The sequence below is a fragment of the Cupressus sempervirens genome, chromosome 8 (assembly GCF_028749045.1).
Source record: "Cupressus sempervirens isolate cs-2001-9-10 chromosome 8, ASM2874904v1, whole genome shotgun sequence".
In the NCBI taxonomy this organism is placed as follows: domain Eukaryota; kingdom Viridiplantae; phylum Streptophyta; class Pinopsida; order Cupressales; family Cupressaceae; genus Cupressus; species Cupressus sempervirens.
In genome coordinates, this window is record NC_143125.1 from 251,455,604 (window position 1) to 251,472,308 (window position 16,705).

At 37.1% G+C, this 16,705-nt stretch overlaps 1 protein-coding gene across 3 annotated transcripts in view; it reads right to left on the minus strand.

Annotated features, from left to right (window-relative positions):
* The window catches only part of LOC149542426 (shaggy-related protein kinase epsilon-like), a 130,103-nt gene extending 115,480 nt beyond the window's left edge, over positions 1–14,623 (minus strand). For 2 of the 3 annotated variants that reach the window (XR_016355464.1, XM_089797363.1), the window contains exons 1-2: positions 14,505–14,623; positions 13,107–13,268 (exon numbers count right to left, since the gene is read on the minus strand). Coding sequence is in view for 2 of the 3 variants with exons in the window: in XM_089797363.1 (XP_089653489.1) it covers positions 13,107–13,268; positions 14,505–14,564 (222 nt within the window). In the remaining variant the exon portion in view is untranslated. The remainder of the gene's footprint in view (positions 1–13,106; positions 13,269–14,504) is intronic. The other variant, XM_089797365.1, reaches the window with a different exon arrangement.
* Between the last annotated feature and the right edge of the window lie 2,082 nt (positions 14,624–16,705).

Here is a 16,705-nt window from a genome sequence, read left to right on the forward strand (position 1 = left end):
TGTTAGCATCCCTAAGAAGCTAGACAGAAAAAGAAGAACTCAGAGGTTGAGTACATACCTAAGTACAAGGTTTCACCATACACTAGCACCTCGAGCGACATACCTTCACACACCTACATAAGAAGTAGTCCCAGAGGAAGATCCTCTACAAATACAGATGGAGGAGGATCACCCAATACTTAGTACTATTGAGAGGATGACAGAAGCAGTGGAGACGGCCATGGGTGCCCAGCAGCAGTACACAGTGGAGCCAGAGGCAACAATAAGAGAGGTGATGGCAACATTCCTAGCTGATGTAGTGACTTGGGCTTGCCAAGTGGTGGCCTCTACACAGACAATGGCCTTGGACTCGGTGGTAAAGGAGCTAGAGCACGTTGTATCCTTCATGAGGGTAGCATGTCCAGTAGCCTTTACAGTTTGTTTTGAGCAGCGCGAATGGCCAAGTGTAGAGACTGCGGAGATGTGCCAAGATTGGGCAACTACGAGAGGGACGGGTATGGAGAGTCGCATAGAGGCTCTGACTGAGTAGATAGTTTGACTACATAGGGAGGCTTATTATACCCTTCAGAGGAGCCAAGCAAACCAAACAGTTGCAGAGAAGGCTTAGGAGGAGTCGGCTACTAGGCTAGCCATGGAGAAGATAGCCTGGGAATCCGAGAGGGCAACATTGTTTGCCCGACAGAGTCAGCTACAAAAGGTGGTAGCGGAGAAGGAACAGTTAGCAGCAGAAGAGCGGGTGGCAAAGGAGAATGAGAGAGAGTTGGGAGAGATTGTTGGAATGATGCAGTCAGCTTTGGAGCTTCAGATGGGGGCTGAAGCGGAATTGAAAGTATCGAAAGAGCAAGTGTATAAGCTATGAACAGAGTTGAACGAGCTTCGAGCATAGGTGGCTACTACACCAGGGACGCATCCCTCTTCTTAGTGTCTAGATATTGATGTAATCAATTGTTTTGGTTGTACTTTGAGTTTTGTTGTAAGGGTTGTCTCTATTTTGTCATCCGGAAACAACTTTACTTTTTGGGGGGGATGATGTTGTCAGTAAATTCTATATTGTAGCCGACGGGTAAAAGTGTATCCAAAAGGGCACGTGACAGTTGAGTCACCCCTTCGGGAAAGTATATGTGCACCGTCCGAAAGGGACTATTGGGACATCACATAATCATATTGTAAGCATTGGAGTGCATATTGCGTATATGAATAAAATATCTATGATGTGTTATATCTTATTGTACTACATGCAATAAATATCCGTTTACCCTGACAGTAAACAGACCACTTTGGGTTTGGACAATTCCATCCCAGGATGCATCCCCAGGGAATTATCCTACAATAAATCTAAGGCAGCAGTTGAAAATCCTCAAGAGCTAGCCCAAAGTCCTTTGTCACCCTTTTCTTCTGTTAAAGTTTTATACCTTTAATCCCTCTTCTCAAATTTTTTGCAGTTAAACCTTTAAATCCCTTTTCTTTATTTTTTTTGCAAAGTCCCATTGAGGTTGTCGAGTCAACAATGGGTAGTCTTATCAAGAATCAAAAGCCAAATTGAATCCCAGGAATTCGCAAAGATGGTTTGTTGAAAATCAAAGTCACACCAGATTAATCGACAACGTCTAAAGATCAAACTATCCAAATTCCTAACTCCTGTGATTTATCAAGTACACCAGATTAATCGACGTCTAAAGATCAAACTGTCCCAATTCCTGATTCCTATGAATTATCAAGTACAATAGGGAGGCTCCAGCAAAGTCTACCAGTTTCTATAGATGCTCTCAAGAAACTAATGGATGCTTCCTGGTAGATTGATGAGGCACAGAAAAAAAATGAAAAAAATCCTAGTACAAATTTTCAAACTACCTTTTAAAATGGGATAGTCCAACCCAACATGTTGGATCCTAGATGTAGATTAAGTGCAGGATGCTATGGAGGATGTCCAAAATTACTGGTTGAAGGATTTGACATGTTGGTACCTCATTGTTATTACTAATCAATCCTAACGATGGGGATGAAACCAGAGCAACACCTTACCAAAGATGATAGCTCAAAAAAAGATGCCACCTCATAGGCACCATTTGAGATTACTCAATCGATTGGATGCTTTATGAGCATTTACTTGAATTTAAATTTGGCCCTACTATTGTAAGGCACCTTATATACATGATACAATCCTCCAACTACAGATATTGTCTGGATGCAAGACAATAGAGCACGGGTGTCATCCCCTACTATAGCTATAGACAGGGTATCACGTCTATAATAATGTGTTATCCCTGGTGTCATCCCCTACAATAGCTATAGACAAGGTATCACAAATATAATGGTGTGTTATCTCGCCTATCTACCCGGCACTAAACCAAACTAAACTAAACTAAACCAAACTATAGTAGGGGGGGAAGGGGCTGGCGGAAGGGGAGTGGGGGTTGTGGGGCAAGTAATGTTTTGCAGAGAAAAATTTTGGCTGCAGCAGTTATATAACTGCCAGTTGAAACATTTCAAACTATTTAAATGGAAGGCCCTTTTTGCAATTTTAAACTTTGTTATTTTTTAAAAGTAAAAACTTCAAGTTCCCCTTAATAGTGAATGTTGAGCTTTGTCTCTCAAGCGCTTTGTATATCAATTGGCTTATTCATTTTTTGTGATTGATGGAACAGCGTAGGCATTTCTTAAATGATCTAATAGCTATTAATATTAAATTGTCAGTTCTTTCTTTATTTAAGTTGCACATGTAATAGTGCGCAATACTTACTTTGTGAAGCATGCCAACATCTTTTTCACAGTTGAAACCGTAGCTGAATATCAATAAAGCAAAAGAAATAATTTTTCATCTGTAGCTTTGCACGTATCTCTTTCTTTCTCTATAAACATTGAAGAGGGGAACCACCCCATATAATAAAGAAGAAACATAAGTTTCATACATTGTGATTTATGATTTGTCTTGTAACAAAATCTAAGAGCTAATACGAGTCAAAACCAAGGTAATACTTTTTACATTTTTTGAGATGAAACTTTCATTTCTTTATGTCATAATTCACATGTGGGTCTTGCATCACTGAACATGATCAAGCATGCTGCTGATAATTTAAGAAAGTCAACAAAAAAGCCTGTAACATCTTACTTATTGGAAATCACTTTTATGGCCAGCAAGTTACTCAGATTTTCACCACATCAATAATAAGTCTCCATTACAAATGTGCCTTTTCTTGTTGTTGACCTTCACTCAATTTTCATCCTGCACCATAGAGACCATGGTGAAATAATCTTTAGTCAATCCCTGAAAACTATAAATAAAAATAAAACCAGCTTTAACTTGTAGCATGCAAACCCTTCAATTGCGAACAAGGATAAACCAAGCAGAGAATTATTCCCATCTACTATAAAGCCACTGCAGCCTCCTTTAATAATTAGTCTCCACCAATATCAATGTGTTTGTTTGTATGGATTTCCGATACAAGGAAACAGTTATACATAATGATGAGCCTTCATTATGATTAGTTCCCCTTGCATTCTCTCTTTATGAACCTTCATAGCAAATAGTTTCTTCGTATTCCCTCTTTAAGAACCATCGTAGTAATTAGTCTCCCTCAGATTCCCTCTTCATGCTACAATCCATCTTCTTGAAATTGACCTTTGTATAAGTATTGTTCATGTCACTTGCAAATATTAAAATCAAATAACTTGCCAGTAATTTCTAGTGTTCGCTTGGGCACTTCTAGTACTCATATTGGGACCCCTTATGGGAGTCAGTAATTTCTAGTGTTCGCTTGGGCACTTCTAGTACTCATATTGGGACCCCTTATGGGAGTTTTTTACACCTATTGGTCAAGTCACCTGATCTTCATGTTCTTGATGAGTTTCCTTATTTCCCAGAGTCCAACAGATTTAATATTATCTCACAATGCAAGTGTGGTAGATTATGCTATTTTGATGAATCCTTGATTTGCTGTAGTAGATGTTTGATGGGGACACAACCCAAGAACAGAATGGAAACAACAGAAAAGGGAAATTATATTAACTAAGAAAATAAGCTAGTACAACCAGTACACGAAAATAAACTTCAAAACATGCCCTAAGGGCTTACAATAGCATAAATCTGGAGATAATTTCTCCTTATGGTACCTCCTCTCAAACTCCACTCCGAACTGCCTTTTACAATGCCAGAAATCTCCTTAAATAGACCCCGGAGGGTTAAGGACTAGGAGTACATTCTAGAAAGTGCTAGTAGGCATCCACCGACGAAATAGAAGGTTCCGGAAGCTGCGTTAGAAGTTGGTGCAAATCTAGAAGAATCCAAAAACGGTAACCGAACTTCCGGGAGGCATAACTTTTGAACCGTAGCTCCGATTGACGAACCGTTTACATTTTCGGAAAGCTCTCGAAGCGCTCTATAGCCCTATGGACAAGCTTTGCTCATCCCCCATTTTTCAACCCTTTTCGAGGTCATTTAATGCCCCAAACCTAACTTTGAAGCATTCTTAGGAGGTCTCCAAAACCCGAAAAACTACAATAACTTTCAAACCGTGGGGCCTATTGACTTGATTCTTTTTCTGGAATGCTCTAAATCATGATTACATTCATCTGGCCAATTCACACCTTCTAGTTTACCGAAATGATGGCCCAAATACATGCTCCTATTTTTTCGAGATTTTCAAACGCACTGATAGTTGAACTATGAGAGTTGGAACCTTTATTTGAGCCAAATGGGTATCCAAAAATGTAAAGACATGAAACAGAAACTAAGTCTAAGTACATTTTTTTGGGTGACACAGGATTGCCCTTATACCTCTGGATGCTCCTGCATCAATGTTTTGAGTTTTGCTATGTCTCACTGGCTACTCCTTGTTTATCATTTCATTTTGTCTTCTATTCTCCATTTAAACTCTCTGTCTTTTATTATCCATTTAAGATAATCTTTCTTTGATTACAACCCTAACCAAGAAGTTGTCAAAAGGCAGTCTAGAAGAAGTATTTTGGTCCTTTCGAAAGATGAAGACACTAATTATTCTTTTTAACCATTATAGTCAGTGCTGTATCAGCCTCTAGCTAATATTTCTTATGCACCTACAGTGTATCAAATACAAAGAACATAGTTGAATTCAACTCCAGATGTAGTTGCTTTATCACATGAATCACATGGCACACTTCAGCAAAGACAAAAGGGGTATCATTATACTTTCAAAGATATAGAGGAGTATGAACTTCCTCAATCAAATGCACGACCCTTTCAAGCAAGGAAATTTCAAATAAGTTGTTAGTTCAAATGAACATGTCCAGTTTGCTCTCCCTTCTGACTTTTCAAAATGCCTAAACCACAATGGCAAGCAAAAGTGAAATCTAAACCTAGATAAGAGGCTTCCACGAAGGTTGAATGCAATAGTACTTTACTAAACAAGTATACAGTGAAGCTGTTGGTCAGTTACCTCTAGGAAAAAATCCATTAGATGCAAATGAGTACATAGGATCAACTGTAAAGTCGACAGTAATTCAAACAAGTACCAAGACTTAACATCTTGCAAAAGGATATTCACAATATGATAAGATAGATTAGTGGGAAACTTTTGCTCCTATAACAAAGATGACCACAACTCAGTTGTTTCTCTCGATAGCAGCCCACTTTCATTGGAAGGTCTATCAGATGGATAAGAATGTCGTTTTGAATAGAAATTTGGGCAAGGTCATCATGGTGCAGCCTGAAGGATTTTAGGTGCCTTGTAGTGAACATCTTGAGCAGGAAGTATGCTCCATGAGCTTGATACAAAAATATTTAAACAACTTCGACACTTTAAATTTAAATGGGGTCTTTCTGATCCATATGTCAAAGCAATAATGATGACATTATTAACTCCTGTTGCCCATGTTAATGGCCTCGACATCACAGGTGATTGCTAAATTTATATTAGCAGTATCATATTTCCACAATCCATATCAATGAATTCTTTCTTCTGGATATGATTGTGTAATAAGTTTTTTACCATCAACGTTTCGGATCACGCTGCATGATCCATCATCAGGATGCAAGAGAGCCAAAAAAATTATTCTCTTTGGCTCTCTTTCATCCTAATGATGGATCATGCAATGTGATCCGAAACGTTGATCCTAAAAAACTATTACACAGTCATACCCAGAAGAAATAATTCATATATTTATATTGTTATTACTGTCATGCCCCACCGAGGGATTAATATCAACTGCAGCTTTAATAAGTAAATTAAGACAATAGGAAAGGCCGACCCACTGGAGGGAATCGGAGAGATAGAAGCAAAGTCTAAGGCATTCGACCAAGCAAAGACTATCAGCATTGCAAGTAATAAACTAGACAGAAGATTTAAATATTGATATTATTCAAGCATTTGTTATGATGCATCATACATAACATTCTGACTGATTTGTAATTTGTCCAATTGATAGGATGTGGGAATGTTATGCAGATAATGTGTTGGTATTAATATCTACTAATATGAGTGAGTGTGTGCATTGTGCATCTTGTGTGTGTGCGTGTGCGCCTGTTTGTGAGTGTGTTATTATTCTTGCCATTATGATGTCTATGCTTAATAAAGTAGAGTAGATATGTAAGACTCTTTAATACTTGAAATGTTGAAACAACAAACTATCTCATTATCAAAGTTAGGATGTAATACATGATAAGGGATGCAAGTAAAGCATAAGTTCCATTCAAGTAGAGGAACCCCAAGTAGGACCGAGAGATTGAATGACAGGTGTCATTCCATGTGTGTGGGCGCGCGTGCGTAGACAGGTGCATGTGCATGTGTGTGTGTGTGTGTGTGTGTGTGTGTGTGTGTGTGTGGGTGTGCACACGTGTATGTGCAAGTGCGTGTGCATTGTTAATCTTGCCATTATGATGTCTATGAATAACAGAGTAGATGTGTAAGAATCTTTAATACTTGAAACAAAAAACTATCTCATTATGAGAGTTGGGTTGGAATACATGATAAGGGATACAAGTAAAGTGCAATTTCAATTCAAGTAGAGTAACTCCAAGTAGGGCCAGAAGGCTGAATGGTGGGTGTCACTCCATGCTCTTGGACTTGACGGAAAGGAATAAGCTTGAGGTGCCTTACATGTTTCCAAGATACTCATAGTGAGGATAGGTTTTCAGGGGAAGTATTATTGAATCCCACACGTACATTCTGTAAATTATAATGACAATTAGAATTCTCTTGATAGAGGGCCACACCACCCTACCAACTCACAACCAAGAATGCAACAATAAGGAAACAAAGAGATGACAAAATACTTCCCAAGCAATTTTATTATACTTGACAATCCAATGGCAATTACAATAACATTTCTCCAAGATCTCTCAAGATCCAATCCAAGCCTAAGCTAGCCCAGATCCACACTCTGGTAGAAACCTCTGAGATTTGTGCTCGCAAGCCACCAAACAACCTCATTGTTTCTAAACCGCAGTCACTAGCTCTTCTCCAACTTTATCCAAGATCCAAGTGTAAACTGCCTCACATTCGATGCTCTGTCTACACTCACAACTCCATCACAATCCTGCTGTAAACTGCCTCACATTCGGTGCTCTGTCTACAAACTCAAGAAAACTCACTCTTCACTTCCTTTTTCTCTTTCACACCTTGAAGCCTTCACACTTTCACACTTTCAAGCTTTTTCCTTCCAAAGCTTTCACCTTCCACAACTTCTCCTTCTCAAGCTTCTCCTTAAGCTTCTACTCCTCGAGCTTCTCCTTGAGCTTCTACTTCCCAAGCTACTCCTTGAGCTTCTATTTCTTGAACTTGATTACAAATGATAATAGGCCTTTCTTAAATAGGCACTTCTAACCCAAGACATTACAAACACAACCAATGTGGGATAAAAGGTAAATACAACTACCTTTAAATAAATATTAAATTCCCACCCAAATACAACTAAGCACCCAACAAATATTAAATACATGATTTAAGGAACTTTCCACAAACTTCTAAAATGCCACCTACACACCTCGATTAATGGAATGACAACTATTTTTATTATTTTCTATTTATGCCACCCATGCACCTTGAAAATAGAAATTCCTCTTTTCTCCATTTTTCCTATTTTCAATTTTTTTAATTATTTTCTTTCTATTTTCGTCACTTTCTCTCTCCTCCACAATTTTTTTTTTTTTTTTTTTCCCAATAATTTTCCCATGCAAGATGCTCCTGCATCAGACTCCCCCGGTAGATAGAAAAGTGTGTCCCACACTTTGACGCCAAAAAGAAAGATCTACCACCATCTTCATCTTCACCAAAGGTTTCCACCTCAATAGGGACAACAAAACCACCATGCAAATCTTCCACATCTGCATTACTCTATCAAACACTAGAATCTCAACCATCCAATCAACATGCTCACTCCCAGGAACAAACTGAACATAATGCTTCATTACTGAACTCCCATTCACATCAACAACTAGTGAATCCATACCAGCAATAACAAGCTCCACATCAGCAGCCATATGTATATTTCCATCAACACATGCCAAACTCTCAACACCAGCAACCTCATTGCTCACAACAAGATGCTCTGCAAGATACAAGTCACCACCAACAACTGGATCATCCACGACCAAGTGCTCCACAATCTCCATGTTAGACTCAACCAATTGATCATGAAAACCAACCTCTGTCCCAACATCAACAACATTAAGAATATCTTCAGCAACAACCTCTAGTTGCTCTGCAGGTTCTGCATTAGACTCCACAAACTAATCAGCAAAACCATCCTCTTCCACCTTGACCTTCTTAGCTTGATCAGCCAATCTAGCATCCAACCGAGAAATCATCTTAGAAAAATTCCTCTCCACTATATCATGGATTTTGGCAATCATCTTAGGGTCCAATCCTCTTGGAGCCATCTTCCAAGATCTTCGTAAACCCTCTGCAACAAATCCTTACCACACTCCTTGTGACAACCAAATTGTTTGCAAGTCAAATCGCAACCTGCCACCTCGCACGAACAATCAGGAACCACATCACAAGTCTAGGACAACGGATTTGCAATCCACAAGCTCTCTACGATCATGCCTCAACAAGTTCAATCTTCCATCTCTACATCCATCGATCAATCTGCATGTCCTCCCAAGATCCTTGTGCAAACTGCCTTAGCTTCAGCGATCTGTTTACACGCTCAGGAACTCTCACTCTAATAAACTTCACCCAACCAAGGTCCTGGTACAAACTGCCTCACACTTCGGCGATCTGCTTGTACACTCATGAACTCCTGCTCTGATACCACTGATGACGGTACGGCTCTGATACCACTTGATAGAGGGCCACACCACCCTACCAACTCGCAACCAAGAATGCAACAATAAGGAAACAAGGAGATGACAAAATACTTCCCAAGCAATTTTATTATACTTGACAATCCAATGGCAATTACAATAACATTTCTCCAAGATCTCTCAAGATCCAATCCAAGCCTAAGCTAGCCCAGATCCACACTCTGGTAGAAACCTCTGAGATTTGTGCTCGCAAGCCACCAAGCAACCTCATTGTTTTTAAACCGCAGTCACTAGCTCTTCTCCAACTTTATCCAAAATCTAAGTGTAAACTGCCTCACATTCGGCGCTCTGTCTACACTCACAACTCCATCACAATCCTGCTGTAAACTGCCTCACATTCGGCGCTCTGTCTACAGACTCAGGAAAACTCACTCTTCACTTCCTCTTTCTCTTTCACACCTTGAAGCCTTCACACTTTCACTCTTTCAAGCTTTTTCCTTCCAAAGCTTTCACCTTCCACAACTTCTCCTTCTCAAGCTTCTCCTTAAGCTTCTACTCCTCAAGCTTCTCCTTGAGCTTCTACTTCCCAAGCTACTCCTTGAGCTTCTATTTCTTGAACTTGATTACAAATGATAATAGGCCTTTCTTAAATAGGCACTTCTAACCCAAGACATTACAAACACAACCAATGTGGGATAAAAGGTAAATACAACTACCTTTAAATAAATATTAAATTCCCACCCAAATACAACTAAGCACCCAACAAATATTAAATACATGATTTAAGGAACTTTCCACAAACTTCTAAAATGCCACCTACACACCTCGATTAATGGAATGACAACTATTTTTATTATTTTCTATTTATGCCACCCACGCACCTTGAAAATAGAAATTCCTTTTTTCTCCATTTTTCCTATTTTCAATTTTTTTAATTATTTTTTTTCTATTTTCGTCACTTTCTCTCTCCTCCACAATTTTTTTTTTTCAACTTTTTTTTTTTTCCCAATAATTTTCCCATGCAAGATGCTCCTGCATCATCTCTTTATGACATTGCTGGTTATGTGTTTCTTCAACTTCCATAATGATAACTAACCTGGTTGAAGGCTCTAAATCAAGATATAAAGTCGGTAATTTACATTCCAAAATATACTCCATACCTTATTTGAAAATTCTAAGGAAAATTAGAGTAAAGCCCCAACCGAGGACATTACACCCATGTTAATGATCTTGCCATCACAGGTGATCGTTATATTTATATTGTTTTGCTTGGGATAAATTCCAGTTGCGTAAAAAATATAGAATGGCATGATTTTGCATTAAAATTTTCTTTTAGATTTCAAAAGATAAAAATGCTAGTGTTGGATCAAGAAAGAGTAGAACTATTTTTGCAACTGCTGATAAGGTATATGTTATCTCTAAGGCCTTGCTAAAAATTCAAGTGTAGGCTAAGAAGGTACAACTGGAGGTTGAGCAACTCTGTACGCTCATCGATCCCTGGGGCATGCATGGTCAATGAGGTTCTTCCAGATATGCAATTCAACAAGGGAAGAGATTGTTGTAGTACAAAGCAATGCTCTCACTGCCTGTCAGCTTAAGTTTGCCTGTGGTTACTTATGATATTTTACTTTATTCACATGTAATTTGATGTGATTTTCTCATCTGTTGCCATTGATCATTAGCTTCTCAACATGGGTTGGAGAGGATATTGTAAAATTTTTGCAAATTCTGAACAACCAAACTGATATAATGCCTTTCTTGACTTGCTGAAGATGGTCTTGAATTTATCAGACTTGTATATGAAGTGTTTTTCGGCATATAATAATTATTCTGCAAATGTTTTATACCTGCTACAAATTGTATAGCGCAACAATGTTAAAGGAGCAGACCTTATGTTTTCCGTGTGTCCTTTATCCACATTCACACCCTACATAAATATAGCAACCAAGGGGCATGTCCTTAGAAAGGACATGTCCCTATCTAGGTCGGCCTTAATTACTTTCTTCAAATCAGCGTCCAAAAGAGAATTACCTTTAGTTAATGATAAAACTAACTAGGTTGATTAAGTTAGTCTTTAACTATATTGCCCCAAGGAGATGCCGATCAGAATAAAGGGAATGACAATTATATAGGCCTTTTTTCTAAGGGATTTCATGCATTATCAGATTGGTATGATCTGTGTAATCAGACCAGTATGATGTCAGAGTTACAGATTTAACAGATATTGGATTGTACACCTATTGTTCTTTTTAATCATGTGGTGTGATTCCATTCCAAATGTTTTTTTAAGCGGAGCTTGTACCTTTCTTGCTAATTTCAGCATTAATGTAAGTCTGCAATCCAAAAAAGAAAATGTGAAGTCATCTCAATATAGGATCATTACTCTGCGATGGTTTACGCACATGCAATAATTAGTTGAATAATAAAATATAGCCTGTAACAGCTAGTTGGTAATGGTTAGTATTGATCACCTGATATAGTATTTATCCACTGGACATCATTCTATTACAATGGAGTTATCTATATAACCAGCACCAATCTGCATGCTTATATCACCCATCTTAATGATGGATAATGAAGCACGATTCAATACATCGATACTTTATTAAGTTTAACATTTGTTTATAAATGCAGTTTTTGTCTAAAAAGCTTCATCTTTTCAGCAGAAACCTAAGGTTTTTAATTATCCAAAATTGACCAAAATAAATTGATACAGCACCACATCAGAACATGGTAAACCAAAAATAAACTACTTGATCTGGAAGCATAACAAACATGAGATAAAATGAGTTCATGAAGCTAAAAACAAGCTAGCAGTTGATTCCTTAAGTAGGTCAATTAAATAATACACCCATTACCAACAACTGGAAGGTGGTTTGTCACCTGTTACAGTGACAGAATATCAGCAGTCATGAGAAAACTAATATTCTTCTCACAGAGGCTTGTTATATACTCCCGGTCTGTGAGTGTGCTCCTTACCTTATCAATAAACTGAAATGAGAAACTTTTCCTTCACTGCCTATCAGTCATGGACATTATAGGATCACTCCCAACTAGCTGTGGAAAGTTTATTAGTCATTTATTTCCCACCTTGGGAACCACTGAGGCATGAAAAGAACAAAGATATAGAAGTAATACCCTAAAGTCGACTTATCACTGGTTCTTCTCAACAGATCTGCAATTTCCATGAGAAAGTGGAGTCTGGAGACCTTTAGAATCTCTGAAAATATATATTGATTGTAACTAAGATTGTAATCACATCTAGACTGAGAAACAGCTTGTTTCTTAAAATTTTAAATGATCAGTAATTACCAATTGCAATGCTTCAAGTGTAAGATGTCAATCGAGAACACATAAACCAACAAGGGAAGAATAGAAAGGGAGTTTACAAGCTATACTTGTAAGACAGATTGCAACAGAATATCATATGCTGCTATACCCTAGAAATGCAACTGTATCCAGAGAACACATATCAGAGAGTTCAGCAGAAATAGAAGCACATGCAGCTGATGCTTGAAATGGAAGACTTAAGATAAATATGGAGGCTGTGCCTGTCAGCATTCTTATCTTCTAGCAAGTCAAACATTTGGGTATCCCAGAGGATGTGGCATGATGGTAATTGGAGGCACTCATGTGAGTGTGAACCAGTTTCCAATGTTTCCACCACAATAAAGCAACCAATAACTCCAAAAAACATGTGGAGAGGTTGTGGAGTATGATCATAGGGTACTTCTAAGTGTAATATATGTTTAGAATATGAGGCATGTCATCCAAGTATTCTCCGCATCATAATAAAGGCAGCACATAACTCATCTAGGATTTACCAACATAAGGAACTCATAAATATTTTAAACTATTAAGCTGTCAACAGAAACGGACAACTAACCTTCCTGCCATGATCAAACTTGTCATCCTTAATCTTCATCTCATGCATCTCCTTTGGTAACTGGTCGGCCTCCTGTGTCCCTGCATCAACATGGGGCAATTCAAAAGTGTCTGCTTCTCGTTCCAGTTCAAACTTTGCTCGCTTTGTGCCAGCATCACCACCCTGGATATTGTATAATAAGTAAATACGATTGCTCAAAAACTACTCTATGGGATAATAATGTTATTCAATCAAAACCCAACTTGTCCCAAGTATAAAGTTCCACACATTCCCTCTAGAACAAGGGCATTACGGTTGCAGATACAGTTCAAAGTCCCAGGTCTACTTGCTCAACTATGCTATAATGTAGCTATGATGTGAAAGAATGGTAAAAAAGCTACTTCTAGAAAGCATAAGGGAACAGCAATGGGATAACTAAAATATTACTCTAAGACCAACACAGGTATGCTAGACCCTCTTGTCAGTTATGTGGAGCTGAAGCAATTGGTATTTTACCACTAGCTAGGCTAGTTTGATTCCTAATACAATTGGGTCGGTATCTTGCTTATAAAGTTACTGGCCCCCTCTGCCTACTGCATAAGCCCTGCTGGCGAAGTTCTTTCAGCTGGCCATCAAACACAAGTATCCTAATAATTGTGAGTTAGCGTTTGTGCCCTAAGCCTCACAGGTCAATGAAAGCTGAACTTCTCCGAGGTATTTAACCTGGAAGCAAAATAAAAAATTGAGCGTAACGCTGTATGCTGGGAAACAAAGAAGAGCCTAACTTCACCGGTGGGAGAACCCACGAGGATAACTGGATCCATGTAGTGGTTGTATTCATAATTTCGAAGTCGCTCACGCCAGACCAGTAAGACTCAACTCCAGTCTGGTCTCTTGGTTATGGGCACATATTCACAAGGTTCCATTCTACTTCTAAATGGCGAAATCCGAAATTTTTTAATAAAAATGAACTTGGCTGAACTAAAACAAAAATAAACATGGGTCAAGCTTACGCTGCGAGAATTATTTTAAAAAATTATCTCTCAACAGAGCTGCCTCGCTGGTCACATAATGGCAGGAAATTTTACAACAAAAACCATTAACTGCTACTTCACATCCGATAGCTGCTGAATTACAGCCACTACATAAACTGAACTCCATGATTCTACAAAGGCCCCGATGTCATATAAGACCAAAACGGCCATTCAGATTCTACCTAGCCTAACCAAAGTCCTAATGTAACACTTCAAATTGTAGCTTGTTCAAGCCATCGGCATACCCAATTCAAAATGGTCTCGATCCATTACAGCAACGAACTTGGGCATGAAAAGTTTTCCATTGGGTGCATAGATTCTACAATTTACAATTCCCGCGTTGAATATCATAATTCGTTTCATTGATAAAGGGATCAAGTTTTACCTGATCTGAGACAGAGGATCGTCCTGAGGCGATGCTCTTGAGGCGTCTCATCACTTCCATTTTGGTTCAGTTGGAAGGGATAGGGATTTGGCGTGAGTCTACCTGCATCCAAACCGAACAATTTCTATTCTCCTTCACCAACTTGTTATTTACTTCTCTACATTATTGTCCAGTCGCAGCCAGGTGAAGTTTTTCCTCTTGCTTTTGTCTTTTTGTTGACAATCTCAGATGGACGTGGTAAACACATACTAGTATTTGGTCTTACTTCCAATGAGGATGACGTGCAAGTTTTTGATTGAAAACCACCTTTGCCTTTGAGGGAGCGGTTGGCTTCAACATTTTTAACACCTCCAACTCCTCTCTCCACCTGACTTCGTTCGCCTCCTTGAGGATGAATGCCTTGTATTTATGTTCTACAGCTCTTCCCCTGCCTGCCTTGACATATATTTTTCTACATAAATAAAATTAGAATTATATGATAGAGAGCTTCTTACACAAGGTATGATAGATTTAGGCTATTTGGAGGAAAGGATGGTATAAATGAAATGACATTTTATCAAAGTATGTGTAACATATGAAAATATTTATAGTCCATACAAAGACATTGTACAAAGTTAAACCTATAATTTTTAGTCTATCTTCACATTTACAAGATCAATAGTCTTAGGACATAAGTTCAATCACACTGTTGAAGTTGTCTTTGTATTAACTACGAATATTTTCATATGCTACACATACTTTGATAAAATTTAATTTAATTTATACTATCTTTTCCTCCAAAAAAAACAATTACAGGTTCTTTCCTCCTCTATTTTGGATTGTCCATCTACACATTTCATATAGCAACTTATGAGAGTAATTAGAATTTTTGCCTCAGTATAAAACACTTTGAAGACGAGCAAGGTGCACCATTTATTTGATGTTGGTGCTAAAAGGAATATAAAGATAATTTGAGGATTTTTAGAATGTATCATGCACTATTAGAATTGGTGCTAAAAGGAATATAAAGATAATTTTAGGATTTTTACAGTGTTCACTCTGGTGAATGTCATTAAAAGCATTCATTGGTAAAAAAAAAAGGTTTGCCCTACACATAAGTAATTTGGAGACTACCCAAATCTCATTCCTTTACTATAGTAAAATAATTGATCAAAATAAAAAAATGACCCTACATCTTATAGGAGGCTATTTGATTAGTACACTTTAAAAAACATAATTGATAAAACATTAAAACATTTTTAAAATTTTCCAACTCCTCACTACCATAGACCTCCTTGAAGAAAAATGTCTATTCGATTTTCCACGTCTACATCTTTTCCTCTTGCTTTTAGTTGATGTATATATTTTAAATAAACTTAAAAAATATATATTCATTGTTGAATAGTTGATAGCTATTAATATATTATCTTGTAATAAATGTTGGAGATAATGTTGTTAAAATATTGATTCTATTAAATCACAAAGTCAATTAAAATAAGCATTTTTTAAATCATATTTATAAGTAAGTATAAAAAAATTAATCTATATACATTATTTTTTACTTGTATTTTAAGAGTTATTTTCATTTTGTATTGAAATATATTATTATATTTAATTCATCTCATTACATGTTAAAAAAATATTAGATTAATCTTTTTTAGTTGTATTAATATGAAATAAAATTTATTAAAAAATCTTTAATCTTATTTTTGAATAAAATTTATTAAAATGTATATCCATAATTAAGTTATTTGTATGGAAAGGCATGAGTGTATAAAACAATGGTTAATAAATAATCATAATTAATCACAACTCGTAATGAACTTAGCTTTGCCTGTATTAGTTTTTTACCACTTATTATTTCTTAGTATGTTTTGTTTTGACATTGTCTTGGTTGTTTTATTTACAAACCTATGGATGTAAGGATACAACATCCAAAATTGTTAAGAACATATGACATGTATATATCTTTTAATATAATTATATGAAGATCAAAAAATATGTTTTTAGAATATAGAAAACAATCTTAACAATTGTCATTATGCTTCTTTTGGTTACACTATTTGTTCTTTATTTATTTTAGAAGATAGTTCATGTGATTTTATAGTCCTATTTGATGTGCAAATACATTCAAATTTAGTTAAAAGGTTAGTATTATTAAATGGTTGAATATAAAAAAAATATTGACATTTTATTGCTTGAGCACTTTGTTTTTAACCTTT